Below are 27,394 nucleotides of genomic sequence, written 5' to 3'. Positions count from 1 at the left end.
ATTACCTTGTTATCAAGTGTAAATGGTGGGCCCTAGGCTTGGCTCCAAACTCCACGCTATTCATTGCACAGCCCCAGAGCTGAAGGGACCGTGAGGCCAGAGCAGCCCCTTACCTATGAGTTAAACAAACATTCAGTAAGTAGCTGCAAGTGCAAATAACATCTTAAATATTCACGATAAACTGAAAGAAAAATGCTTATTATGTATGAGGAAACTGGCTCAGAGAGGTTAAGTTTCTTGCCCAAGGACACAGCTGCTAAGTGGCAAAGCCAGAGACAGCCTCTTTTTGCACAGAGCTGCTGCTTCCCGGGGCTGCCTCTGCCCTGTCTATGCTGACATCTGGGACCCCAAAGCTCCATGGGAGGAGGGACCTGTGTGATACAAAGCTGACCCTCAGATCTCTTGGTTGAATGAATGAATGGTATGTTCCTATGCTGGCCTTTGTGGGTAAAGAGGATGCTGCCCTTTTGCTACACAAGGAGAGAAAAAGTACAAAGCAGAAAATGAAGGAGTAAAGGCTAAGAAGAATATTAAAGGCTAATTAAAGTAATTTATTCACAAGCAAATGCTCCAAACTTTGTCCAACAGGAACCTGGTTTTACAACCGAGAGACCTTTCAAGATAGAAAATACTGACACCACGTGGCGACAATGAGAACTTCCGTGCACGCCCCGGACGACAGAATCGTGGGCAGCATGGCCAGCTCACTGAATGACTGCACAAATTCAGACAAATTGGCTTGTGAACGGAACCACGGACTGAGGCAGGATTTGCCCCCAGGAGCTGGTATTTGTCCTTTGCCACCAGAATCCCAGAGCATGCCGGGGTGCGGCACACTGCTGACCTGCGCTGTGCTCTAAGTTCTTGTCCACACGGCCTCGGTCCACGTGTGCGAGTATTTACACAGGGGTGGGCTAACGGAGGTTCCAGCTCTGAGTATGTGAAACACAGAGTTTATTCCTGTATTATTATTATTTATTTTTGTGTTGTTTCTGTGTATTATGTTGTTATTATTTTGTCAAATTATCTTTTAGGTAACAATGGCTGGTAATTTAGCCTACTTTTGCCCCACTCCCGTCTATACATCAGCACATGCAAATGTATTTCTAAGCTCATGTGTCAGAGTGAGAGACTACTTATTTTACCTTTCTTGAAAAAAGATATTTTTAGACAGGGGAAGGGAGGGAGAGAAACACTGTACGGTTGCCTCTCATGTGCCCCTATCTGGCCACCTGGCCCACAACCCAGGCCCTGACTGGGAATCAAAACGGCAGCCCATTGGTTCACAGGCCCGGGCTCAATCCACTGAGCCACACCAGCCAGGGCAACTTACTTTACCTTTTGTGTACAGAAAAAGTTGTGAGCTTTATTATTTTTGTCTATTGAAGAGCTGTTTTTTTTCTTCTTGCTGGATGTGAGGGAAACTTGTAAAGTTTAGTCTCATCTGTCCATTTCAGTACAATCCAGTAATTTTAACTGTCCCATTAGGTAACTTAGTGTCTTCTTGGATAATTTCAGGAACTATAACCCCCTCAAGAGAGCACCTGGATAAATGGAAGAAGTATGTGGCCGTGTGTCCCTGTGGCATAGGGGACACTGTCTCACAGGGTGACAGTAAAGTGGAGTTTGTGCTGAGGAGGGGCTGATACCTTCTCACGATGCCCTGCTTGGTGCCACCCGGCAAGTGCTTAGTTGTGCAACTTGGAGTCGCTCAGGATATTGAGGAAAAGCTCCATCAATGAAAAGTAATGTTTTCACTTAGCAAAGCCAAATATCCAAAGGGAATATGGAAGCAGACTGTGTCTCCACATCTTTTTAGCCTTAGATAAAGGAAGGCAAAGCATAGTTAGCAACAGCAGCCAACTGCAACAAATCCAAACTAGCGGTTTGTCAACCTTGGCAGCACAGGAGGGTAACTGGGGAGCGTGGAAAACACCCAGATGTCTTGCCTCACCCCCACCCTCTGAGGTTTGGATTCTATTAGCCTGCAACGGAGCCTGGTCCTTGATATTTTAAAAGCTCAGTTAGTGCTGTTGCATAGCCAGGGTTGTGAAACGAAGTTCTAGGCAGAGAACAAATATTTACATAACAATGTATGCGTAGAATAAGCAAACAGTGATTTTGTTTTTGCTTTTGTTTTTTACCCACTCAGCGACTGAATGTCTGTGTCCTTCCAAGTTCACAGGTGGAAGCCCTAACCCCCGGCGTGATGCTATTTGGAGGTGAGGTCTTTGGGAGGTCAGTAGTGGTGAGGGGAGAGTAGTGCTTTCATAAGGCAAGGGGGATGATCTCTCTCTCTGTCTCTGCCATGTGAGGACACAGCAAGAAGGCAGCCTTTATCTGCAAACCTGTAAGAGAGCCTTCACCAGGAACCAAACAGGCTGGCACCTTGATCTTCCACTGCCCAGAGTCCAGAACTGTGAGAAATAAATATCCATTGTTTCAGCCACCCAGGCTATGGTATTTTTGTTATAGCAGCCCAAACTAACTAAGACACCCTCCATGCCCCAGGAGACTCTTAACCTCTAGAATTTACTGCATTTTCCTCTCAGAGCTACCAGCCTCCTCCTGGATTTTTCTGGAATTCTCCCCTCTCGATCCCTATGTTCTCTTCCCAAGCTGGTTTTGCTCTCTGAAGCAAACTTTTTCCTTCAGCAGAAGTTCTTTCTTCTGGGCCCTCTTCTGCTTTTTCTAACAGAGCCCAGACTTCCTAGTGGTATATAGGTCTATTTCCTCTGTGACTGCATAGCCTGTTACCTCAGAAAACTTTTGAAAGGAAACAGGCTCTTTTGCACCACAGTAGCATGTATTTTAAAGAAGTTAAATCATGTGGTTAAATACAATCAAACTGTTTAACAGAGCTGTACACTAAACTAAGAGCTATACGCTAAACAGTTGTCTCTAAAATTTTAAAACATCAAATATGAAATTTTCTGTTATTTTTACAAAGTGAACAATAAGCTCACCATCCTTTATGGGAGAAGATGCCCGTGCCGAAAGGGGTCCCTGGTCCCCTCCCTGAATCATTCTCTCCGAAAAACACACAGTCAAGATAAATTTCTCAAAGTCATTCCATCAAGACCTCAGTTTCCTACTACACCCAGCAATGTGCGATAGTTTCTGCTGGGCCCAGGCGGTTGAACCCCCTTTTCCTCCCAGGTGGTGATAAAAGGCTTTCACTTCCTGGCAGGGAATCAGAGAGGGTTCTGGCCGCATCCCCAGCAAAACCAGCTTTGGAGAACTCTTACGGCCCTGAGCGCTCCTTTACTCTGCATCCAGGTGTGGCACACACAGAATTCTCACAGGTCTCTGTGGATGGAGGCAGGAAGGGTGTGTCTACACCTGTAAGGAGGAGCTGTCATCTACATACGAGGACCCATGCTAGTCTCTCCGGGGAACACAAAGAGGTCAAGGATGGCCTCCTCACCTTCATGGAGGTTATGACCTAGGTGGGAAGACAAGCCATGCTGCCTACAGAAAGAAAGGCAGTTGGGGGAAGAAGACAATCATAATGCGTGTTCTAAGGGCGAGTTCCCAGGAAGCTGGCCCTGACATGGGGATTTGTGTGCCGGAAGTCTGCTGGGGATGCTTTGGGATTAATGTCTGGGGTGGGTGAGTGAAGGAAGTAGACAGTGGAGGGAGCAGTTGATCCACAGTGAAGTCACAGACCTCAGCCCATCCCATGGGATGCTCTGGAGCTAGGGAGCCCTTCAGAGTGGTCACGCCTTGAAACAAGGTCTTCGTAACCCCTCAAACTCAGCAGAAAGGGGCCAGACCTGAAGCCAGGTGGCTGCCTTTGGCAGTGAGCCATCAGCTCACCACACTCCTGGCAACAGAGGAAACCAGCAGCTCTGGCCTGAAGGGGGCTCGCAGCAGCACACCGCGGCATCTACTGTCGCTGATCAGGGATCTGCTAGGGGGCAGTTTCGGTGGCCTTGACTGTGTGTGTTTACCGCAGGAGGGGGACACGGGCCCATTCCTGAGGGACTAGGAGCAATTGGGGATGGGAAACATACAGTGTGGGCAAAAGTAGGTGTACAGTTGTGATACAAATAAATAATGCAATAAATAACACAAGAATAAACTGTTTCGTGTCCTCACAACTGAAAACCTACTTTTGCTTGCCCCTGTTTTATTATCATCACAATCTGTTTGCTATTCCCTTCACTCCGACCTAAGACCATCTCAAACCCCTCAAGTTAGAAATAGGACTATGGCATAATATCTCCCCCACAAAATCTAATACAGAATAACTGAAAAATTCCACCAATTCTTTTCAAACCTGGAAGGTTCGGCTTCATTCTGTACACTTTACAATCTTGGTTATGACCTTGTTGCTTTCTAATTCGTTGCCTAAATCGCTGTGAGGTGCTCTCTGTTGAGCATCGCTTCTTTGCCATTTGCCTCCTTGATCTGTCACACTTACCCCAACCTCCATTCTGACTGAACTTCGCTTCTTTCCGGTCTTGGCTCAGTGAGGCCTCTTGCCATCTCACTTCAAATTGCCACTTCAACCCCACCTTATCCGCTTTATTTCCTCCCACGGCACTTGTCATCTGGCCCACTCAAGTCTATTTATTAATTGTAACTCTCGTCTGTTTCCCTCTAATGGGCTGTAAATTCCATGAGGGCAGGGGTTGAGTGTTTCATTTACCCTGTGCTCTTACTGCGAGAATAGTGCCTGGAACATAGTAGCCACACAATACATATTTGTGAATGAATGAATGAGTGGACAGGTGAATGAACCCTCAGTTTAAGCTTCTTTTGGTCCTTTCCTGGCTGATGGCATTCATCTCCCAGCTGGAGTCTGGATCGCCACATCTCTGAGATGTCCCCTTCTAGACTAGTTTACACGTCACTGCTAGACTGACATTCTCTGGCCTCTGTCCTGCTCAGAGCTCTCTGTGGCTTCCCAGGGCCAACTAAGACTGCCCTGAGTGTTCTCAGAGACCTGGCCCTGGACAGGTCCCCTCCCCTGCAAGCGCCATTCCTGCCTCTCCCTTCCCCTGTCTCCTCTGAATTCCTCCAGTGCCAGAGTGTAAAGAAGCAAGTTAAACATCCTCCAGGGTGCTCTGAAGGGTGGGTATGAGGGTAAATATTGAAGCGCTTCCAAAAGCCTAACATCTTTACAGATGACCGTCACTGCTATTCCACCATCATCACGTGATCATGTCATAAGCTTTCAATGAAATTACATGTGTCCTGAAAGGCAGGACTAAAGAAGCTCACCAAATTCTCCAGTTTACCAGTAACGAGACTGATCCAGTGACCCAGGCTGCAGTGGTGTGTTGGACCCGGCTCATGCCAGCTAACAAAAACCAAAGGTTAAATGTTTCAGAACTTTGCAAGCCGGTTGTTAAACATTCTCATGCCCCCTGCCACCTATCTGATCCCTGTGCTTGTTTCTGGTTCATAATCCAGAGGCTCAGGGAGCTCCTGACGAGCTCCTGATGATGATCTCAGAAAGACTATCGAGTGAGAATGAAAAGGCCGGGAGAGAGGTGAAGGAGCAGTTTGTTTGGAGAGTGAGGAGGAGGAGTTGTGTTATAGACATGTTGAATAAGATCCCTAAGGGGAACCTAAGTGGGTCTGGCGCTCCAGGGCGAGGAATGGGCTGGAGATAAAGGTTTAAAAATCCCTGGGAACTGGCAGTACTGGAGGGCTCCCCACAGGTATCCAGGAGTCATCACTGACTCCGGTCCCCCCAACCCATGGCCAACAGTGCAGTCATCAGGGCCTGTCACTCTCCTCCCGGCTCTGTTCACGTTCTTTTCAGCTGTCCCAGTCCAGTCTCTCAGGACCCCAGGCCTAGGTTATTATTACAACTGTCTCCTAATTTCTTCCCTTGTCTCTTTCCCTTCTCTTATTCCTCTCGGTCATTGCTGCCTGATTAATTCTCCTACAGCACCATCTCAGCACATTTTGCCTTTGCTCAAACACCTGCAACAGCTCCCAATTCTTTGCAAATAAAATTCCAGCTCTCCTATTCAAACTCTGTCGAGGCAAATACCTATACTTTCTCACCTCCATGCCTGATACTCATGCTTTCACCTACCGTTTTGTGCACAGCTAGAATTTAATAAATACTTTTGCCATCAATTCCCTTTTTCTTGCCTTCATTTCTCACCTTGGGGATGAAGGCAAAACCCCAACTTATCACTAAAATTGTCTTGTGTTTATTAGCATCAAGGATATATAGCTACAGACTTCTTCTCTTGAGGCAAGAAGTAAATTTTCCAAGATTTTAGACATATCTACAATGGAATATTACTTGGCCATAAAATGAAATCTTATCACTAGCAACGACATGGATGGACCTAGAAAGTATTATGCTAAATGAAATGAGTCAGACAGAGGAAGACAAATACCATATGATTTCACTCATATGTAGAATCTAAAAATCAAAATAAATGAACCAGAGGGGTGGGGGGTGGGGAGGCCGGGTGAAGGGGTTAAAAAGTACAAATTGGCAGTCATGAAATAATCATGGGAATGCAAAGTACAGCACAGGGAACTCAGTCGATCACAGTGTGATAACTATGTGTGGATCTGGTGGGTGGGTGCTCGACTTACTGGGGGAATCACTTTGTAAGTTATCCTCGTACAAATGCCCAGTGTGCTGTCCACCTGCAACTAATATAATATTGCCTGTCGACTGTAATTTTTAAAAAATTAAAATAGAATAGAACAACTACCCCAAGACCAAAAAAAGAAAGAAAAAAACCCTATCGGTTTTCCCAAGGAGGCCATTCTGAGCTCCAGAAGGCACTTGCTGCCAAGAACCAAACACAGCTGTTCGGGCAGCAGAGGAAGCTGGTACTCAATAAAAAAAAAAAAAACTAAACCAGCACTCTGCCCACACATTCAAGGATGGCAAAGTTCCCAGATCCACAGCTTGAAATGAGTAGATGATACACAATACTTCATATGAAAGAAAACTGCCGGAAGCAGAAGTTTTCTCTCTCAAACGGACTTCTTCTAAAGCACCTAAACAGATCAACAACAGGTCTCCCAGGGATAAAAATAACGTGTGTTGGTAGGAAGAGGCTCACGTCTCCACCGAACCAGGGAAAACCTGCATCTCTTCTTTCCTGCAAGACCACACACCTGGGGAGGTTACCAGGCGGCACTCCAGGCTCTCAGGCTTAGTGTGCACACGTAGTCATCAACATTTGCTGTGTTCCACCAGGGGCTATGTGTTCTACAAAACCCACAAATAAAGAACAGTCAGGTCGGGAATGGAGTAGGCTACAAACAAAAGCATGAAGGAGGTTTCTTCGGTGTTCGAACAGAAATTGCAAGTGGTTGGCTGGCTTGCCTAAACTTCATTGACTCCAGAAGTCTGGGCCACTTGGTGAGACTGGCGTTCCCTGGCCCCCAGGCTGGGAATCCTTGCAGGGCACCCCTGCGGTCTCACGGAGATCCCGAGTCAGTCGTTGAGTGGGACTGATGCCACTTTTGGAAGAGTCTAGGGAAAGCCAAAGGCCAGTGGGAAGTACTCTGGCAGAAACCTCACACGTGCATGGGGACGCAAGGGAGGGACAAAGAAGGAGAGGGGACAAGAAGGCTGCACTACGACAGTAACAGTGAATACATCTGAGCACTGTCCGCATGTCAGTATGCTTTTCAGGGGTTTATTCAGTCCTCATATCCGCCTTCAGGATAGAATTCTTGTAACCACTCTGGAACACAGGATGGTGCGGAGGCACAGAGACGTTTGGGAACTCGCCCAAGGTCACACAGCTCGTAAATGTCTGAGTGTTGAATTCAGGTGGTCTGGCTCCTTAACGACTGCATCATACTTGCTCGTGTGGAAGAGACATCTGGTTGGAAACTTTCAGGGTGAAGAAGGGCAGTCATGGCGGAAGATTCATGTCATGGTTACCACACAGCATAAAAGTTTAATAATAACAACAGTAGAGATATCAACTTATATTTGATTTCTAGTTTATTCTACATTACTTGTATGTACTGCATGAGGCACTGTGTTAGGTGCTGGGGATTCAGATGAGAATGTGACCTATGGGACTCCTACCCCAAAGGACTTTACAGTCCCATGCAAGGTGCACACAAGGGATTAGAATATTGCAACACAGAAGGACAGGCGCTCTTATGGGCAAGAGGAGCAGAAGACGGTGGGAACAGGGACCAGACCCAAACTCAGAATAGCCTTTTGACACTTCATGAAGGACTTTTTCCTCGCTGTGATGCTTGAAAGGAGAAATAGTCCATAATTCAGGGGGATTAGATCTTCTTGTCTCCAGGACCACAGCAACAATTTGGGATTCCAGGGAGGCCCCAGAATAGACCAGCTGCTGTATGCTCTGGTCCTCCTCTTGGAGCTTCTCCTGTAGGAGGTGCAGGCTCTGGTCCTCCGTAACCTCTGCCACAGGCTTGGTGCAGACACAGTAATCCCCCTTGACTGGGAGTCTCCACAACCATCAGGTGGCACTTAGCTTCATCCTGGGCACGGCAGGAACAGGAATGCTCCCCCCAAGCCCCATGTCTGCATTTCCAAATCCTGATGCAGTCATGTGGGATCATGTGACTAGTTCTAGCCAATGGGCTATGACCAGTAGTAGTGTGTATCATTTCTGAGACAAAGCTTTTAATTGCTGGGGCAAGATCCCCCAGTGCTCTCTTCCCTGCCACTGTGCCTAAGGCAGCCTCTTAGTCCAGGTGGTTCAGGCACAAACATGTGAAGCCTCCATCAGCCTGAGCTTGAGTGAAGCAGAATTCTCTATGATATGGAGCATGAGAGAGAAATAAACTTTTGCTGTGTTAAACCACTGCGATTTGCGGGTTACTGACCACTAATGCTCAACCAAGAGAGTGCTCGGCATTTGGTGCAAATAGCTCCAGAAAACGATGACTCAGTAAGAAGAAATGAACTTATTCCTGCCGTGAGCAACGACGCCCGTGGAAAAGAAGAAAAGTTGACCTCTGTGTGGTGTTTAGTGATTTTCCCGGCGCTTGCACGAGCAGGATTTAGTCACTGCTGACACAACAGTGAGACCAGTGTACTCAGATCTGTTTTAATCATGGTCAAGGTGAGGCCAACCAGTTCCGAGGTGAGGCTGAGGGGTTTCACACCCCCCTTCTCGACGTCATGACAGTGGCTTCGGCTCTTGTAACTCATCCCAGCACAGGGCACAAGATGCTCCCTGGAGGGGACTCTCAGAGGCAGCAGGAAGGACTTGGAAGCTTCAAACACCCTCCCCAAAGTCAGCGTCAGTGAGCTATACAGGTCAGGCAGAATTGCACAGCCCCTTCCCTTCCTCCGCACAGGATCCCACACCGGTGGGGCCTTGCCTGGCAGCCAGATAAGACTTCTACATAAAATGCAATAGTGTTTGTCCCTCGGTCCTGTGCTGTAATTATAAGAACACATCTTCAAGTCTGTTTAGCTTACTCAGAGCAACCTTACTGCTTTTGAATCAGAGCTTTTCACGAAGGCCACATGGTGTCAACTCAAGGTTATTTTTTAAGTAATTTGTTTTTGTGGTTACAAACATAATTTATGTTTATTATGTAAAGTGTGTAAAATACAGGAGAGCACAAAGACAAAAATATAAATTATGCACAAACCCCAAAACCAGTGATATCCATTATTATAAGATTAGCCCTGCCGTATTTTCTAGTCCTTTCTGTCAAAATGGGTGTCATACAGCAACTATCGATATTTTGTAAACTGATTTTACAGTTATTATTTTGTGAACATACACCCGTGTTTTCGATATTCTCATTTGACCTGGTTTTGGTGGCTGCGCTGGGTTCCATTGTTCCTTCTCACTCTCCCGCCATCGGGTGTTCGTGTCGCTTCAGGTGTCCGCTGCACAGTGTTGTGATGAAGCTCTTAGCATGGTCATCTTTATGTGCCTCTGTTCCAAAAAGAAGGAAAGAAATAGAATGCTGGGTCAAAGGATTTGGACACGTAAGACTTTTTCGCACTGTTGACAATTTCCCTTTAGAAAGAATAGTGCAGGTGAGTCTCCATCTCCCACACCTGACTTTAATTGGATGGTACATCAGTCAGGGTCCAGTTGGTAAAAATAAAAGCACACTAGGTGTCTCAACGAAGAGAATTTAACATAAGGGTTGGTTTAATAGACATCGGCAGGCTGAAAGGTAAAACGAGTACACCAAGATAACTCGGAGAGAGTAACTGCAGAAAGCGTGCCCACCTCGACAGCTGCGGGAACAAAGGGGCAGAGCTGGGACTGTTGAAACCTGCAGGATTGAAGCAGGCATCCCCCTGGAGCTGGAGCAGGGCCTCTGAGGAGGGGGTGCTGCTTGTCGCTGCTGGCCCTGTAGGAGCTCATACTGAAATCCCTGCAGACCTGGGACTCAGACCTCTGAGATGTTCCTGGCTGGTGTTGGTGCCTCTGAAGGATATTGCAAGGCTATACCTGGTTGTGCAAAAATAACTAAATAATTAATTAATTTTAAAAAGTAAAAAGCAACAACAACAAAAAAACCCCAAAGCTACAGTGTGGAACCAGCTGCTGGTGCCAGAGTAAGGAACCATTACTGAGAGGACCCTGACAGTATCAGCAAGCAAACCGACAGGATCAAGTCCTCCTTTCTCCAGCCTGCCAGTCTCCTTCTAGTGCCCCCTACTGGCAGACCCTGACATGGAGCCAGCTGACAAAGGAGAAGAGCTTTGCACAGTCCCAGCCCCAATTTCATAGAGAGGTCGATTTGGAGCTGTGAGACGATAGCCTAGTAACCGAACAGGCATTATCACATTTTAAATAGTTTTAGGTAATATTTTTAATATCAATGACTTAAAGCAAATTAAGACATTGGTTAGTAAAATATTTTGATGATTCAGTTTTATAATACATAGAGATCTGACTTCAGATCAAACTGGGAATTCTTTAAACAACAGAATGCCAAACTACTAGCAACCGATATTAATTTAAAGGGCTTCCTATGTGCCTAGGACTCAGCGCAGCCGACAGTGGAGGTGAGATCTCTACCGGCTGCCAGATGTCAGAGACTGAGCTCTTGGTCCTGTCTCTGTACTATGTCTCCGTCCCCTGCACCATGTAGGTGACACACTTGTTCTTCCCCGGCCACTCCATGGGGATGAACACAGCCACCTTGGACTCTTGCCAGAATCTTTTGTTTCTGCTGCAGGGCCGCTGGGTAGTGAAGACTGTTCTCACGTGAAGCGTTCAGCATCTCAGTAACCAAAGGCCTCGCAGTGAACGCCAGAACAGACTCAGGCCCTGACTTTGATCTTGAGCAAGCAATCCTAGCGTCCTGGAATCACAGAGCGGCACTAAAAGGCATTTGAATCCCTTTGTAACCTTTCAATAAACTGTTGTTCAGACTATATCTGAACACTTTTCATGATCTGTAATATCTGATGCAGCCTCTCTATATTTTTCAATAGCTCTGATTAATTTAGAGGAAAAAAAAGTCCTTACTTGCAGAGTGCTAAGACCTAGTACTCTATAAGTTCCCCCTGAAGACTTTTGACCTTGCTCTCTTGACAACGCAGCTTTGCGAGTTTTTGAAGGCAGCTGTCACATCGGTCTTCCCCTGGTGATGTGCGGAGGAGCGCGTGTACTTTCGGAGGTAGCAACAGTCTCAAACATGGCAGAATGGATGAGCAGAATCAGATTTGTTATTGGGGAAGAACCACACAGAGGATGCTTTCTTCGTGGTGAAGAGCACAGGTTTTAAAATTAGACCAACTGAGTTTAAGTGCTCCTTGAGACCATTTACTAGCTCTGTGACCTTAAGCAGGTTGTGTAGCCAAACGGGAATGTGAGTACCTACCACGTAGTGGTGTTGTGAGGATCCAGTCAGCTGCGGCTTGTCGGTGCTTGCCTTTGCCACAAAGGGGAGGTTCAGGAAATGAGATTGATCAAGTGTATCGATGACAGCCACTCATTTTATTTGCATGTAAAGTTATGAAAATGTCTCAGTAATCCTCACTGAAAGATCATCCCATTTCATCCCAAAAGACCAATTTCTGAATTAGGTGACAACCCGTCAGTCCACTAGAAAAGCTGAGGTAGACAGCACGTGGAGTCTGAAGACCCGAATTCAAGATCTTGTTCTGCCCCTTACTCTGAGATCTTGAGTAAATTGTCTGATACTTGTTCTTTTACTTATAAAATGCACTCACAAAGATAAAATGCCCACCATGAAGTTCTACGGAGCAGTTAGAAGTAACAGATTAGAATCAGAGCAATGTGGGTGGTTCTGAAAACATAGTGTTGAGTGAAATAAGTGATTAGTAGATTCAGAAGTGTAACAATGCCATTTATGTGAAATCAAAACAATCATGATGTATGGTAACACCCATGTGAATTATAGAGAGCAATGCATTGCGATGATTGTCCATGAGAGGAAGAGAATGCAAGCAAGCTGGGAGACTTAAAGGGATGAAACTTAAGGACAAGAGGGGCCTCAACCAAAAAATAAGTGAACAAACAAGTAAATAAAATGGGAAAATGCTGCTTCTCTACCTTTCTTACAAAATTATTCTGAGGATCTGATGAGATTATGCATAGGAAAACAAAAATTAATTTACTGTTCCCATTATGATCTCCATATTGGACAAATGAGCTGAACAGAGGCAAAAATTCCCCATTCCTCTTCAGCAGGAAGAACATCACCAGGCAGGGCCCAGGAAGCCTTGCTCTGGCTTCAGAGAAGCTGGTGGTGGGGTGACATCAGAGTTGTTATGAAGGAGGGGCAGTCTCTCCCTCACTTCTGGAGACACCACTTTGACACAGCCAGAAGCAGAAGCAGACTTCTTCCCATGGATTCACTGCGAATGGCCCACTCGGGCCCTCGGAAGAAGAGACCCAGGCAGATGGGCGCCTCGATGGCTTCCCCTCCTCATGACATCAAGTTCCGAGATCTGGTTCTCTTCATTTTGGAGAAGAAAATGGGAGCCACCCGCAGAGCCTTCCTCATGGAGCTGGCTCGAAGGAAAGGATTCAGGGTTGAGAATGAGCTCAGGTAGGACACCACTGATTTCATTTGTGAGTCAGTTTTGTGAACAGCTTCTCTGAAACCCAGAGAGCCTCTGTTTGCTCCCACGTAGGGAAGACGCGATGCTCCCACTGGGAGAACAGGTTTGAAATCAAGGAAGAAATCTGAGCCCATTTGTTATGGGAAATAAGCGAGTAGGGACTGAATACAATTACATGGAAACTAGTTAGCATCCAAAGATAATGTAAAAAAAAATTTGTTTTCTACTTTTATGTGTTGAGGTATCTAAGGATGATAAACAGAAACCTAGTTGGAGAATTTAGTGTTGAAATCACTCAATTTCATTCTTGATCAGTTTGAACAAAATGCCACTGTATTCTATCAAAAAATTTCTAGCTACTCAGAGGCAGAAAGAATGCTTTGGTTGCCTGGCTCTTAAGCCAAACATCTGGCTGTGCTAAAGTGACCAGTGACTGTGACAGGCTAGGATGACTCACCACAGCTGGCTCACCATAAGCACCCCAATGTGACCTTGATCTTGCTTTTCCAAAATTTGGTCTGAGTGGGGTGTGGAGAGAGAAGGATGCTAGTTGAAGATTCAGGGGCTGCTCTGTCCCAGGGTGGTAGCTACCATGCTGGGAGTGATGAGATCACTCAACAGAACCCAGACAAGAAGGCAGTTGAAGGAACCATTCAGGCTACCTGGACTGGTTCACTCACAAAACCACCCACAACCCAGCAGTCAGCCTATGGCTTTTACTAACTGTTATATCACGTAACAGTGATGTTATGTGCCATTGTTAGGTCAAGGTCTCAAATAGAGGGAAGAGAAAACAGAACACAATGCAGAAATGAATGGCGTTACAACCTTGACCTAAATAGTTCCGAACTGACCTGCCGGGGTGGGGGGGTGCTTGCAGTGAATCAAGAATGATGATTTGAGCAACTGGCTGGCTCTGATGGTCAAGGGAATAGACTGATGGCATTTTTTTTTCAGGAAAACTGTAAGAATTCCATGTGAAAATAAATTTGTATTTAAGAATAGTCTTTGATATTTAAAAATAAAACTGACAAGCCTTTCCTACTGAAGAAATGCCAGCTTCTAATTGCTTGAGAGACATACATCAAAAGTCAATAATCAGTTATGACCATTTTCACAAGAGCCATAATTGATATGAAACGGCAGGGTCTCAGAGACCTTTTATTCTTCTTACCAAAGGGCCACATTCAGAAATTCCTGAGTCTCCCATGATCTCGTGCCCACCTGATGTCGCTTTACATGGACTCCTTTGCCCCACTCTGCCTCTTCTCTTCAACCCCTGTCTCATTTGTGATGTTAAGTCCAAACTACCATTAGGTTCCATCTAATTGTTAAGTCTGCCTGATTTTACAGACTTACATAAAATGTTGAAATTAAGAGGGGCAAGATAACACAAGCAAAGAGGCCAAAAATCAGAAACTTAAAAAAAAAAGAAATTGGAAAAGTAGAAATTAAAAAGCCTTAGCAAATACAGAACTGCTTTTTTGTGGTAAAGAAATTTGGCAAGTGCCGGGTAGGAAGCCGAGAGCCAGATGGTCAAGGTACCACTTACACAGAAAGCTCTCTGTAGAACAGCCCATCCTTCCAGCAAGGGCTGGCTAGTTTAGTTACAGGCACAGCTACCCGTGCGTACATGGTAGCTGAGGCAGGTACCCCGGGAGATGATGGGAGGCAAGTTTCTTCTTTTGGCAACAGAGCCGTAGGGGCAGCCCTGGGCCCCAGATGCCTGCTGCCAGGGACCAAGCCCAGCTGCTGAAGTGACAGAGGAAACTGCTGCGTGGTGAGCAAACTGCTCCTGTGCCTGTGACGGTGGCAAAGTTCCCAGGCTGGCGGCTCAGTAGACACCTTAAATACAAGTGTGTTCGTTCTATGGCACAAAAATAAACCACAGGAAGTAGCAGTTCTAGCTCTCAAACGGAATTTTTGTACTTCGATACACAGACTTTAATTGGAAAGGACAATAGAAATCATTGCAGGGGGAAATCTCTAGATAAGAAATCTGGAGACCTCAGATTCTGGATCTGACCCTTCCCAGACACGCCACGTGGGGCAAGGGCCCCCACTCTCTTCCCTGACCTTAGTTTCCAGAAAAACGGTTTGGTCTGTCTGATGTGGACACCAAATGTGATAATAGATGTCAATGTGTTTTGATAAATGAAAAGTTATGCAAATGTAAAGTGTGAATGCTTTTTTGTTAATTAACTGGATCCATTGACCTTTACAGCAGTACCCCAAGCAGAGGGTTCTTTCTCCACAATGTAAACTAGGACAAATGGTATAAACAAATAGAACAAAAGCAGGAAGGAAACCCATCAAAAAGTTCTAAATGGTTATTTTGGGTGGGGGGAGGGAGCAGTAGGGAGAGATTATGGATGCTCTTATTCTGTTTTCTAATTTTTTTAAATATATATATATTTAAAAAATGAAAATAAAAACTGTTCTTTAAAAGAAAGGACGCTTCTCAATAGTAAAGGCCAGCTATAACTGTGCCATCTAGTACATAGGATTCAGAGAAAGAGGAATTAAGGGGGAAAAGTATGCCCTGAAAATAGGCAGCAATCTTCATAGTTCCCGGCACATTCTTTAGCTTCCAGGAGGATTAAATTTGAGGAAAAATCTGATTCTTGCTTTACCTGGGCCCGGTCACATGGTCACACAGCTAAGAAACGGCGCACGCACCTGGATGCACCGAACTGTCTGCAGCCATTTCATCCTCCAGTGCATGTGCGCTGCGTCCTTACATGTTGCAGATGAAAGAGCTGTGGCGTGAAGGATGGCTCTCCAGGGCCATGGGCCCCTGAATCCGCTTTAGCGCAGTTGCTGTGAAAACCTTGCAATCATAAATCCCTTCCCGGCCTCTTTGAGATGTAAGTTTTCTAACCATCCAAAACAGTCTTCTCAAGGACCAGAGAGTCTTCGAAAGGCAAACATCCAAGGACAGAACTCTCTGTCTCCTTCTCGGCGGGAAGGGAAAGGCTCTAACTAGCACCACCACCTCCTGTCAGAAAGATTCAGGGAATTTACTTCTCCTCTGAACAGCGCCACTTAGCAAATCCAGGTGGAGTGGTTACATGGACCAGCTTCCCTTAATGCCCCTTGGTGTCTTTCCCTTAACACATCTTAGCCTCTTAACAAATATTTTATTGATTATGCTATAACGGTTGTCCCAGCTTTCCCCTTAGCCCCCTTCCACCCAGCACCCCTTCACTCCCTTAAGCAACCCCACACCATTGTCCGTGTCTGTGGGTCATGCGCATATGTTCTGTGTCTAATCCCTTCACCTTTCAACCAGTCCCCACGTCCGCCCTCCTCTCTTACAGCTGTAAGTCTGTTCCACGATTCCATGCCTCTGATTCCATTTTGCTTATTAGTTTATTTTGGTCATTAGATTACACTTATAAGTGAGATCATATGGTATTTGTTTTACTTTGACTGGCTTATTTCACTTAGCCTAATAGTCTCCAGCTCCATCCATGCTGTCACAAAAGGTAAGCATTCCTTCTTTTTTACTACTGCGTAGTATTCCATTGTGTAAATGACCAGTTTTTTACCCACTCCTCTACTGATGGGCACTTGGGCTGTTTGCAGATCTTGGCTGTTGCAGATAGCGCTGCTACAAACACAGGGGTGCATCTATTCTCTTGAATTGATGTTTTGGGATTTGTAGGACACATTCCCAGAATGTACCCCAGCCTTTAAAAGCTCTCCTGCCTTGTGTTTCCTTGAAGTTGAACTCTAGTCATGCTGGGCCCTCTTCCCTATTGTGATAGTCATTACTAAGTAAAATCTGTCCTTCCAGCTTTAACTAGTCTCCAGCTTTGTTTATCTTTGGCAATGTCCCGTCACTTCAAATGTGTGGTGTTTGAAATCAAAATAGTAAAAGTCATTGTTTGCCAAATAAACTGAACACCAGGTGAAAAAGCTGCCACCAGCTCTAGAAAATATGATGTTGAACTAGTCCACCTCCAGGCCCCTTCCAAGTCCCACATCAAACACAGCTTCACTGGTTTCTCTTTATATTTTTTTTCTCACTTTTTCCCCCTGACCTTGAACTGTTTTCTCCCCGCACCTCTCTATGTCTAAGACCTAAGAGCCCTGGACACCCTCTTACAGGAGAAGATGTCCTTCCTGGAACATGGTGAGGTCCATGGCCTCACACTTGGCTTTGCTCCTCCCCTCATGCAGTCACGCCTCCTCAGCCTCATGAGGGCCAGGGCTTTGTCAGGGCTGTGGTGCGCTCCTCACCCCCTGGCCTCGGACAGTTGTCTTACACACAGTAGGCTCCAGGAAATGTTTGCTCAGAAGGATGGCTTATCTGATGAGTGTGGAACCAGCCAGGGGAATTTGTAATTTTCAGTGTTTATAATTAAAACTTTTTTTTCTATAGTACACCAGTATTACTTTTGTAACCAGCAGCATAATAAAGACTTTATTTTTACAAATTCAGGAGCATGCAATGTAAATTTTAGACCTGCTCTGGTCCAAAGTACTTTGTGATTCAAAACGTATGGAATTTAAATTAATGAAAATGTTCATAATGCCATTTAAGATGGGCCAAAAAATGAAGGCATAACCTTCTCAGTCTTAAGTCTATTGGGGATGGAAATAGAAATCTGCCTTTATTGCTTTGATTTTTTTCTGTTTCAGGGATTTTGAAATGATCGGTTGCTAAGGGAAATTGGCAGGGAGGGTTTTTAAACTGTAAACCACTCAGCTTAACTGTAAATTACTATTTTAAATCATTGCTTACAAAAGAAGTCTGACATCAGATGGGAATAATCAGGAATGACCTTTCCAGGGAAAGAAAACAGTTTCAAAGGCAGAGATAAAGCAGGTGAGCACCCATGAAAACTGGGGAGGTCGGATTGGGGTCAGCCTGTCTCCGAGCACAAAGGGTGGCTGCCTCTTTCTTCACGGAGAGTCTTTCTAAGATACTGAGAGGCAGAACTAACCAGGGAAAGAAAGACAGGGTGCAGGTATCAGAGGAAATACTTCAGAACTAAGATTTATGAGTTAATTCCATAATTCAGAGCTTTCCACACATCCGAGTGCCACATTTAGTTATATCTTTTACTGCATGTGTTATATACTTAATGTGTTTCCTTTCATTGTTCCTAAACTGAGTTCTTAAAAATAATTTATCTTTGTCCTAAGGAATAATATACAAATTATGAGACCCATTAAAACCATGTTTGATAGGCATAAGATAAAAATGTGGGTATAAATAAACACATATGCTTTTTAAATGTTCGATTGTGTACCTGCTAAAATTATCTGATATACTTGCAGGGGAATGAATATCATGTTGGGAAACACTGCTAAAACTGAGCCCAATGCCCAGTGTAGGGCAGTTAAAGAAAGATCTTTCTTTACAGCAGTGTTTCTCAAAGTGGAGTTCTTGGGCTTTGAGTGGGTTTTAAAATATGGGTGTTCCCATGGAGAGGCAGCAGGGTCTATTTTCCCTTTCACTGCATCTGGGAGGGCTTCTGGCTGCTTCAACCAATAGAGTGACACCATGTGACTTTTGAGGCTGGGTCCTAAAAGGCCCTGTGGTTTCTACTGGTCCCTGGATCCCAGAACCTCATGTAAGGAGTTGGAGTCCCATCTGAGAGAGGCCACGTACAGGTGTTCAGGTTGATGGATGCATTGAGCCCCGCCTCCCAGCAATCCTCACCCAGGTGTCAGACATGCAGAGCCATCTGGAACATCAGCAGCTGCATACTGATGTTTCTCTCCCTCTCTTTCTCCCTCCCTTCCCCTCTCTCTAAAAATAAAATAAAATATATTTTTTTAAATCTGCAAAGGAACTGAATAGACACTTCTCCAAGGAGAACATACAGAGGGCCCGGAGACATATGAAAAGATGTTCAGCATCACTAGCCATCAGAGAGATGCAAATTAAAACCACAATGAGATACCCCTTCACACCGGTCAGAGTGGCCACCATAAACAAAGCAACAAACAATAGGTGTTGGAGAGGTTGCAGAGAAAAGGGAACCCTAGTGCCCTGTTGGTGGGAATGCAAACTGGTGCAGCCACTGTGGGAAACAGTATGGAATTTCTTCAGAAAACTAAACATGGAACTGCCTTTTGATCCAGCAATTCCACTGCTGGGATTATACCCTAAGAATCCTAAAACACCAATTCAAAGGAACCTGTGCACCCCAATGTTCATAGCAGCACAATTTACAATAGCCAAGTGCTGGAAGCAACCTAAGTGCCCATCAGCAAATGAGTGGATCAAAAAACTATGGTACATTTACACAATGGAATACTATGCAGCAGAGAGAAAGAAGGAGCTCCTACCCTTTGCAATAGCATGGACGGAACTGGAGAGCATTATGCTAAGTGAAATAAGCCAGGCGGTAAAAGACAAATACCATATGATCTCAACTTTAACTGGGACATAATCAACAAAACAAACAAGCATAATAGAACCAGAGACATGGAAATAAAGAACAAACTGACAGTGACAGGGACGGGGTATAACGGAGGAAAGAAGGGGAAGGGTCAAGTCAAGGAACATGTATAAAGGACCCATGGACAAGGACAATGGGTTGGGGAGGATTGAATGTGGGGGTGGGGGGCAGGGGAGAGTAATTGGGGGGAAATTGGGACAACTGTAATTGAACAACAATACATTTTTTTTTAAAGAAGAAAGCCTAGGCCCTGGCTACACAGCTCACTTGGTTGGAGCATCGTCCTGTGCTTTGGAAGGTCACTAGTTTGATTCCTGGCTGCGGGTTCAATCCCCAGTTGGAGTGTATATGAGAGGCAACCTGTTGGTGTCTATCCCTCATATCAATGTTTCTCTCTCTCCCCGCCCCCCCTGCAAAAATCAATGGAAACATGTCCTTGGGTGAGAATTAAGAAGGAAGGAGGAAGGAAGGAAAGAAAGATCCCAGGCCTCTGGGGGCAAGGCAGATAGTACCTCAGCTCCAGCCCCAGGGGTTTTTTCGTCCTTGAAAATGACATTCATGTATGTTCTCCTAAGTAGAAAAATGATGATAGGTGGTTCATGACAGAAAACACAGAAAAATGCCAAAACAAACAAAACCTCACTCGGGGTCTAACCACAGTCTAGAGGAACGTTAAGAGATTGCTTGAGTCTTGCACACCTGGTCTGAACCCTGGCTTCGTGTGGCCTCCACAAGCCTTGGCTTTCTCATCTAAAATTACACTGTCGGCCTCCTAAGAACGTACAGTTGTATCCGCTGGCTCCCCATCCACAGATGCAACCAATCAGAGATGGAAAATAACTCTAAAATTCCAGAAACTTGATCCCTAAACAATGCAGTATAGCAATTATTCACACAGCATTTGCCTTGTATACTTGCTACAAGTTGCCTAAAGGTGAGTATATGGGAGGATGTGTGTAGGTTATGTCAATGTGCCATTTTATATAAGGGACTAGGGCACAGGCGGCAAACACAAGGCTCTCGGGCAGAGTCCGGCCCTCCGCCTTGTTTTATCCAGCCTGGCACCTTGTTTCTACCCCGCGGCAGCGCCGAGCTCCTAGCCCCTAGTTAAGGAGTAGTTACATTTGTACAGTCCTAAAATTACATTCGGCCCTTTGACAGCAACCGCGAGGCTGACGTAGCCCCTGGTGAAAATGAGTGACACCCCTGGACTAGAGCATCCAAGCATCTTGGTATCCATGGGTCCTGGATCCTATCCCCTGTGGATACCGAGGGACAGCTGTATACACGTGCTTGTGCGTGTGTGTAGTTGTTATTATTTTTTGTAATAGTCTGGAGTATTTCTCTTGAGCCTTTTTCTTCTGTATAAGCCTGTGTGTTACACTCCCACCCTTTCCCGGACTTTTCCAGGCACACTGGATGTCTCTGTTAGAGGCAGGGCTGTGTCCAGAGACACCCTAGGTGAGGAGATAGTGGCAGTGGAGCAGGGGCGGGAGGAGTGGATGGTGAGGGGCCTGAATTTGGAAGATGACCCCCAGGGCTCCTCCGCAGCAAACCCACCTCCTTCCCAGGGTTAGGCGTAGCCCCGAGTTCAGAGAGCCTGGCAGCCTCCCTGTGGCTTCTCCATCTTGGTGTGTAACTATGGCAACTGTTCTTTCAGATTTTCTGGGACAATTCTACATGTCTTGCAGTCTTATTGTAGTTCATATGATATTGGACATAAAATACCAAAACATAAATTCTATGTGGCAGAAGCAGGGACAGAGGACTAATGGCACTATTAGGAAGTGTTACTGTATCTCTAGTGCTGTCCTTTGGCGGGAACTGGGGTTTTTAATAATTATGATACTCATCCAGATGTTGCTCCTTCTGCAAAAAGGAGCGGCTGTCTCCACAGCCATGGAGCAGGCACGAAGTCACAGGGGGCGGTTCAGTTTCGTCCAGCACACAAGCTTTGCCCTGTAACACAGACCACTGTGGCTACACTACTTAAAACAGAGAGAATCCCCCTGTGTGGGGGCCCACCCGCTCCATGCTCGTGGTCAGGTCTAGTACGTGTCATTCTCCATTAGATGGGACGCTCTGAACACCTTGAGGAAAGAGGGGAGCTTCTGACTCTGAAAGCCCCGTCAGCTGTAACTTTGTCTTGCGTTCTGCAGTGATTGCGTCACCCACATCGTGGCAGAAAACAACTCTGGGTCAGAAGTCCTGGAGTGGCTTCAGGTACAGAATGTCAAAGCCAGCCCACAGCTAGAACTGGTCGACATCTCCTGGCTCACAGAATGTATGAGGGCAGGAAAACCGGTGGAGGTGACCAGAGAACACCAGCTTGTCGTAAGTGGCATGGTTGTGGTTTCCATTGTCCTTTGCTTGATGGTTGGGGACAGGGGCTACAGAATCAGCACACCTGGGTTCTCTGCTCACCCCTTGTGTGACCTCGGGCAAGTCGCCTAGCCTTTCTGAGCTTCCATTTCCTGCACTATCATGTGAGATAACAATAGTGCCTACGTTATAAGATAGTTTTGAGGATTAAAATAACATAGATGTAAAGCACTTAACACAAAGCCTGACCTATATGTAGCAGGCACTTAACAAACAGCAGCTATTTTTATGAGGAGGTCTATACACAAATATTTCAAAATATTGATGTCTCTGTGTTTGGCAGCCAGAGATGTAGAGGGTTCCTTTTCTTTGTTCCCTCCTATGATCATTCACAAAGAAAAAAATTCAGAAAGTTAAGATCTGAATTCAAAATCCTTCACCAATGTGCTAGAACCCGCAGGAAGAAGGTCCAGACCATAACTAAGTTTATGGAAAAGGAAAATAGTATTGAATCGATGGTCTTTTTTTGCAGGGTTTTTTTTTTCTGATTGGAAAAATAATACATGTTAATTATAGCAGATTCAAATATTAGAGATTCATATAACATAAAACTCATCTCTCCTATAATTTTATCCTCTTTCCAGAGATAATTGCCATCAAGTTGCCTCTAATTTTTTTCTTCAAACATATCTATTATTACCACTGATGGTTATTTAAAATGGATGCTTACGCATTTCTTTAGGTGAGAAGAGACTTTTCAAGTAGCCCCCGCCCAGAGCCCCAGGGGACTCCACCACTTGCCGTGAAGATTTCTCCCTACTCGTGTCAGAGAAGAACCACGTTGAACAACTGCAACCACAGATTCACGGTAACAGGGCTTCCCAACGCCGGGGCAAACACGGGCCTGCGGCCCCTTCCTGTGGATCTGCAAATTGGGAATTTCTCTGAAAAGCTAGGAAAGTTCTCCCCACACTCACCCACCCACCCACCCCCAAAGCCTGATCTCTGGTTTTTCTTTCTGTCAAGAATGGGTCTCTTTCTCTCAAGGAAATGGACAAATATATTCAGATTATATTCTTTAGAGATGGTAGGTTACTGTTCATTGAGAGCTGTCATTGTTGGCCACAACACTTGTCAAAGGCAAATATTCTGAAAAATCAAATACTGTAATTAGTCCAAAGAACAGTAAGAACAAATTCCGTAGAAATAGCAGTAATGCATGAACAGCCTTTGCTGGGAAACCAGAAGGCTGAGAGACGGCAGACCTAGATTCTCGCTTCTCTGATCTGAACTAGCTTGGGAAGTCAATTCCTCTCTCCGAGTCTCGGTTTCTCAGTCTTCAGTTAGAAATTAGCTAGATTACCTCTAAAGCCCCATCCAGCCCAGCCCTGAAGTTTGGCAATTGTGTTTCAAATGAGACTAACAAGTCCGCCACTGCTGGTCCTTCCACTCAGAGTTCAGTCATCAGGTGGAAAAAACATGCAGTATTATACGGAATACAAACTTCTCATCTCTAGCTTTCTAGCCCCAAGTGTGTGAGGAAGACCAGGAATTTGCAGCTCCGGGGGTATCAAAAGAACGATGCCACACAGCTGCAGCTACTTCCTCTTCAGCTAGAAGCACAAACATGCCCTACCTTAAATAACCCTGGTCTTGGGTCCGTGCCACCTGATTAGACCCATCATTCAAAGAGCCTGTGTTAAGTGCTGACTCTGTGTGTGTGTGTGTGATGTACAAGATAAGAGATAGGGGTCCCCAGTGATCGAGGCACAATCCTGGCCCCAGGCTGGTGGGAAAGTCAGCAAGCAAAGAGGGAAGGATCAGTAATACTGAGTAATAACAAGCAGCGTGCAGTGAGCATGAGATCATGCTTTGGTTAAGTCATTTCTGAATACCTTATGGCAGTGAACTCGAAGTTTCCTTACAAAGCACTCTGTGGCCTGTCTTTTCAATTCAACCCCACTTGTCTAATAAGGGAGGGGTGCAAAGGTACTGGAGACCCAACTCTGACCTTCAAGAAAAAGGTCAAGTAGCATTCCAATACTTAAAGGAGAGCAAGCAACATCTGCAAGTGACCACTGGCTCAGGGGCTAGGAAACAGGCTGTGTTTTACTCATCGGGTTTTATTCTTCAGGATGCCTTTGATATACTGGCTGAAAATTGTGAGTTTAGAGAAAATGAAGTCTCCTGTGTGATATTTATGAGAGCAGCCTCTGTACTTAAATCTCTGCCATTCACAATCATCAGTATGAAGGATACAGAAGGAATTCCCTGCTTGGGGGACAAGGTGAAGAGTATCATAGAGGTAAGGGTGGGATGTGACTTGTCATGCCTCCTAATAGGAAGGTAGGTAGGCAGGCAGGGACCGGGGGGGGGGGGGGAGGCTGGAAATAGGTATTTTTCTGTCAACTATGTAGATGTATTCATGACTTATTTTACTTTATCTTGATTAGACAGAAATAGATAGCAAGATGATAGATTGATAGATGATGGATCAATCGATAGATGATAGATAATAGATAGATAGATAGATAGATAGATAGATGAATGTAATCCATATTCAATATTAGGACAGCTGGAGCTAGGTGGGACCAGTTAAGTGGAAAAAGAACTCTTCTGCATTATTATTAATCACAGTAAAAGACTCGGGTGACCTCAAATCTCGACAGCAGGGGATGGTCTGACTTCAGACACAGCCCGGGTAAGGGGCCCCAGTGCCATCAGGGAACGTCGCCCTCCAGAATGGGGGTAGGTGTAAGAGGTGGTGGAGCTGATTCTGCATTTCTGCATGTACGTTTCAGGTAGAGAGCCAGGGGTGGGTGTTTATTTATTTAATGATGTTGAAGGGTTCCCCAGCAAGGCAAGTTGGTCATTCAGGAATACGTTCATTCAGTATAGTCAAGTGCAAGATCACATATTCAAGAAAAATGATCCTAACTCTACCTGGAAGAGGGTGAGGTGGCTCTGAGCCAGATATCATAAGGCCTAGAAATTTGGATTGACTTTTCACTGGGTCCAAAATTAATCCACTCAGATGAAACGTCTTCTTTGTTTCAGCAAGTTCATATGCATTGAAAAGAACGTTATCACAGATATTTAGACACGCTTTGGTCAGTAAATGTTCTGGTTCTGTAGATTTGCACCCAAATCATACTGTACCTTTGTTCCTGAGGATTGAAAAGTGATCCTTGGAAATATAATGACCTGGGATTTTCAAGGTTATAGGGAAATATCTTGTCTTCTCCAGATAAGCTAGAGAAACATCGTCCACACAATGGGTGTGCATTTTCTGAAAAGTCAAGCTCTTGGATCTGCGAACCTGAGCGGCTTGGACTGTGACTGTCCAACATCACTAATTTCAAATATTTTCCCACTGTCTGTGTAGGAAATTATTGAAGATGGAGAAAGTTCTGAAGTTAAAGCTGTGTTAAATGATGAACGATATCAGTGCTTCAAAGTAAGTGATTTTACATATATTTATTGAAAATAGTTTTTCAGTTACCCCTATTACTTCTTGTAGGTGGTCATATTAGTCAGCTTGGGCTGCTCTCACAGGATGCCGTGAGTCGCTTAGGTAAAAAATACTTCTTTTCTCACAGTTCTGGAGGCTGGGATTCTGAGAGCAGGGTGCCAGTACGGTTGGGTTCTGGTTGGAGCTCTCTTCCTGGTTTGCAGGTGGAGTCCTTCTCTATGTGTTCTCCTCATACGGCATAGAGAGAGAACAGCTCTCTGGTGTCTCTGCTAATAAGGGCACTAATCCCATTGTTGAGGCTCCATCCTCATGACCTCATCTAAAGCTAATTACCTACCCAAGGCCCCATCTCCAAATACCATCACTGTAGGGGGTAGGACTTCAGCATATGAATTGGGGTGGGGGATATAATTCAGTCCATAGCAATGGTCTAGGAAGCAGATGCCTAAATAAATGTGGGATCTGGAGCTTATTGCCCTGCTATGACGAGACACAAATTACCTTGCCTTCCGGGGCCTGTCACTCATGTGCACAGGCCTAGAAGGTGGCTGTGGGCAGGTGCCTGGGCTTGGTGTGCAGACAGATTGGGTTTGAATCTGGGCTCTGCCACTTACCAGCTGTATGGTGGTGGAGAATGCATACAACCTACATGCATGCCACTCTTTAGATGGTGAAGCCAAATATGCAAAGCACAAGTGTGTGTAAGGGACCCTTGGCCAAGGGAAGTGCCCGACAGGTGGCTGTTGTCACCTGTTGACAGCACAGGCCATCCCATGAGCAGATTACAGGGAAGTCCTATGCAGATGCCAGAACCTCCCTCCTCATGTCTGTTTCATTTATCAGGAAAGGACCCTCCTGAAGCAAATATGTCTCTAAAAAATTGCTATCACTCACCCACCTGTCGTATTCAGGAGAAACAAGGGTCAGAGATCTGTTTACACTTTTTCTGAATCCTTTGGCCTTGAAAAGTATCACTTCATTGTCATGATTACTTTAGAACTGAAAGCATGCCTTTCCTTCCCTTTCAGCTCTTTACTTCTGTATTTGGCGTGGGATTGAAGACATCTGAGAAGTGGTTCAGGATGGGTTTCAGAACCCTGAGTAAAATAAGGTCAGACCAAACCCTGAAGTTCACACGAATGCAGAAAGCAGGTAAATTGCGCCTCCTAAAAATCTCCCGCGGTTCCCATGGGCTGGGCAGGTCCTGGTAGAGCTCTAAGTCAGTTGCATTTCAACTGTAATCTCTGTGAGCTGAGTTGCTTGCTTGGCCTCTTTTCACGCTATGGTTAAAAGCAAACACTTTAGGAATCACACAGCCCTGAATCCAAATCCTGGCTCCAACATTCTGCAGCTATGTGTTCTTGAGTAAGTTTGTGAAAATCTTTGAGCCTAGGTTGTTTCATCTGCAAAAGGGAGGTCACATTGGTGCTTCAGCGGGAACAAATCAATTGAAACAAATCAATAGTGCAGGCAAAGTCCTTAGCAATCTGCCTGGTACAGATTCCTTTATGTTTGGGTGTCAAACCTGGTTCTTACTGAATGGACCCTTCTACCCTTTGGGTTCTGGTTGGGTAGGAGGTGACGGTGTGGAGTCAAGGTAGGTTAACATGGAGGGTTGACAAGTAACGAATATTTGAGGAAACGAGAGTTGTTACCTGGCACGGATATGGATCTGTTTTAGAAACTGTAGAACACTGGAACATAGAAGAGAAATAGTGGAAATCCAGGCACAGGCTGATCAACCCAATCAGCCTCATTAGTCTAAGAGAAGACTATGTTGACACAGGCATTTTGAGAGCCTTGTGGGGCCTCCCTGGGGTTGAAAGTGGCCAGGCCACTCCCATTTAGGAAGGGTCCTGGTAAACATTTTTTAAATGAAGGAATGCCAATACACAGTAAAAAAAATGTTGTACATGTTTTAGATGTTTACTTTTAACATGCAATGGAAATACAATTTCATTGGGATTTGAGAAGGCATCACATCCACAGTTGTAAGCCCTATGGCTCCTGAGTTACAAAGAATCATGCAATGATCAACATTTTTAATGATATGAAGGTAAGGGGATCTTCTATAAGAAGAGATGAGAAATAAAAGAAAATAGCCATTTTCTGTTTCAGTGATGAAATGAAACAAGCACCAGGAGAGGAAGCAAATCAAGCCTTGGTGGTTCACATCAATGCTGC

The 27,394-nt window shown here is 45.2% G+C and overlaps 1 protein-coding gene across 1 annotated transcript in view; it reads left to right on the top strand.

The window, feature by feature from the left end:
• Positions 1 to 12,710: 12,710 nt before the first annotated feature.
• The window catches only part of DNTT (DNA nucleotidylexotransferase), a 29,144-nt gene continuing 14,460 nt past the window's right edge, over positions 12,711 to 27,394 (top strand). Inside the window, exons 1-6 of the mRNA XM_024563215.3 lie at positions 12,711 to 12,984; positions 21,576 to 21,750; positions 22,481 to 22,606; positions 23,873 to 24,043; positions 25,124 to 25,195; positions 26,239 to 26,362. Coding sequence (XP_024418983.2) covers positions 12,782 to 12,984; positions 21,576 to 21,750; positions 22,481 to 22,606; positions 23,873 to 24,043; positions 25,124 to 25,195; positions 26,239 to 26,362 — 871 coding nt within the window. The 5' untranslated portion in view covers positions 12,711 to 12,781. The remainder of the gene's footprint in view (positions 12,985 to 21,575; positions 21,751 to 22,480; positions 22,607 to 23,872; positions 24,044 to 25,123; positions 25,196 to 26,238; positions 26,363 to 27,394) is intronic.

This window comes from Desmodus rotundus, chromosome 4, assembly GCF_022682495.2.
Source record: "Desmodus rotundus isolate HL8 chromosome 4, HLdesRot8A.1, whole genome shotgun sequence".
Classification (NCBI taxonomy): Eukaryota; Metazoa; Chordata; class Mammalia; order Chiroptera; family Phyllostomidae; genus Desmodus; species Desmodus rotundus.
This window is presented reverse-complemented; position numbering and strand designations above follow the sequence as displayed.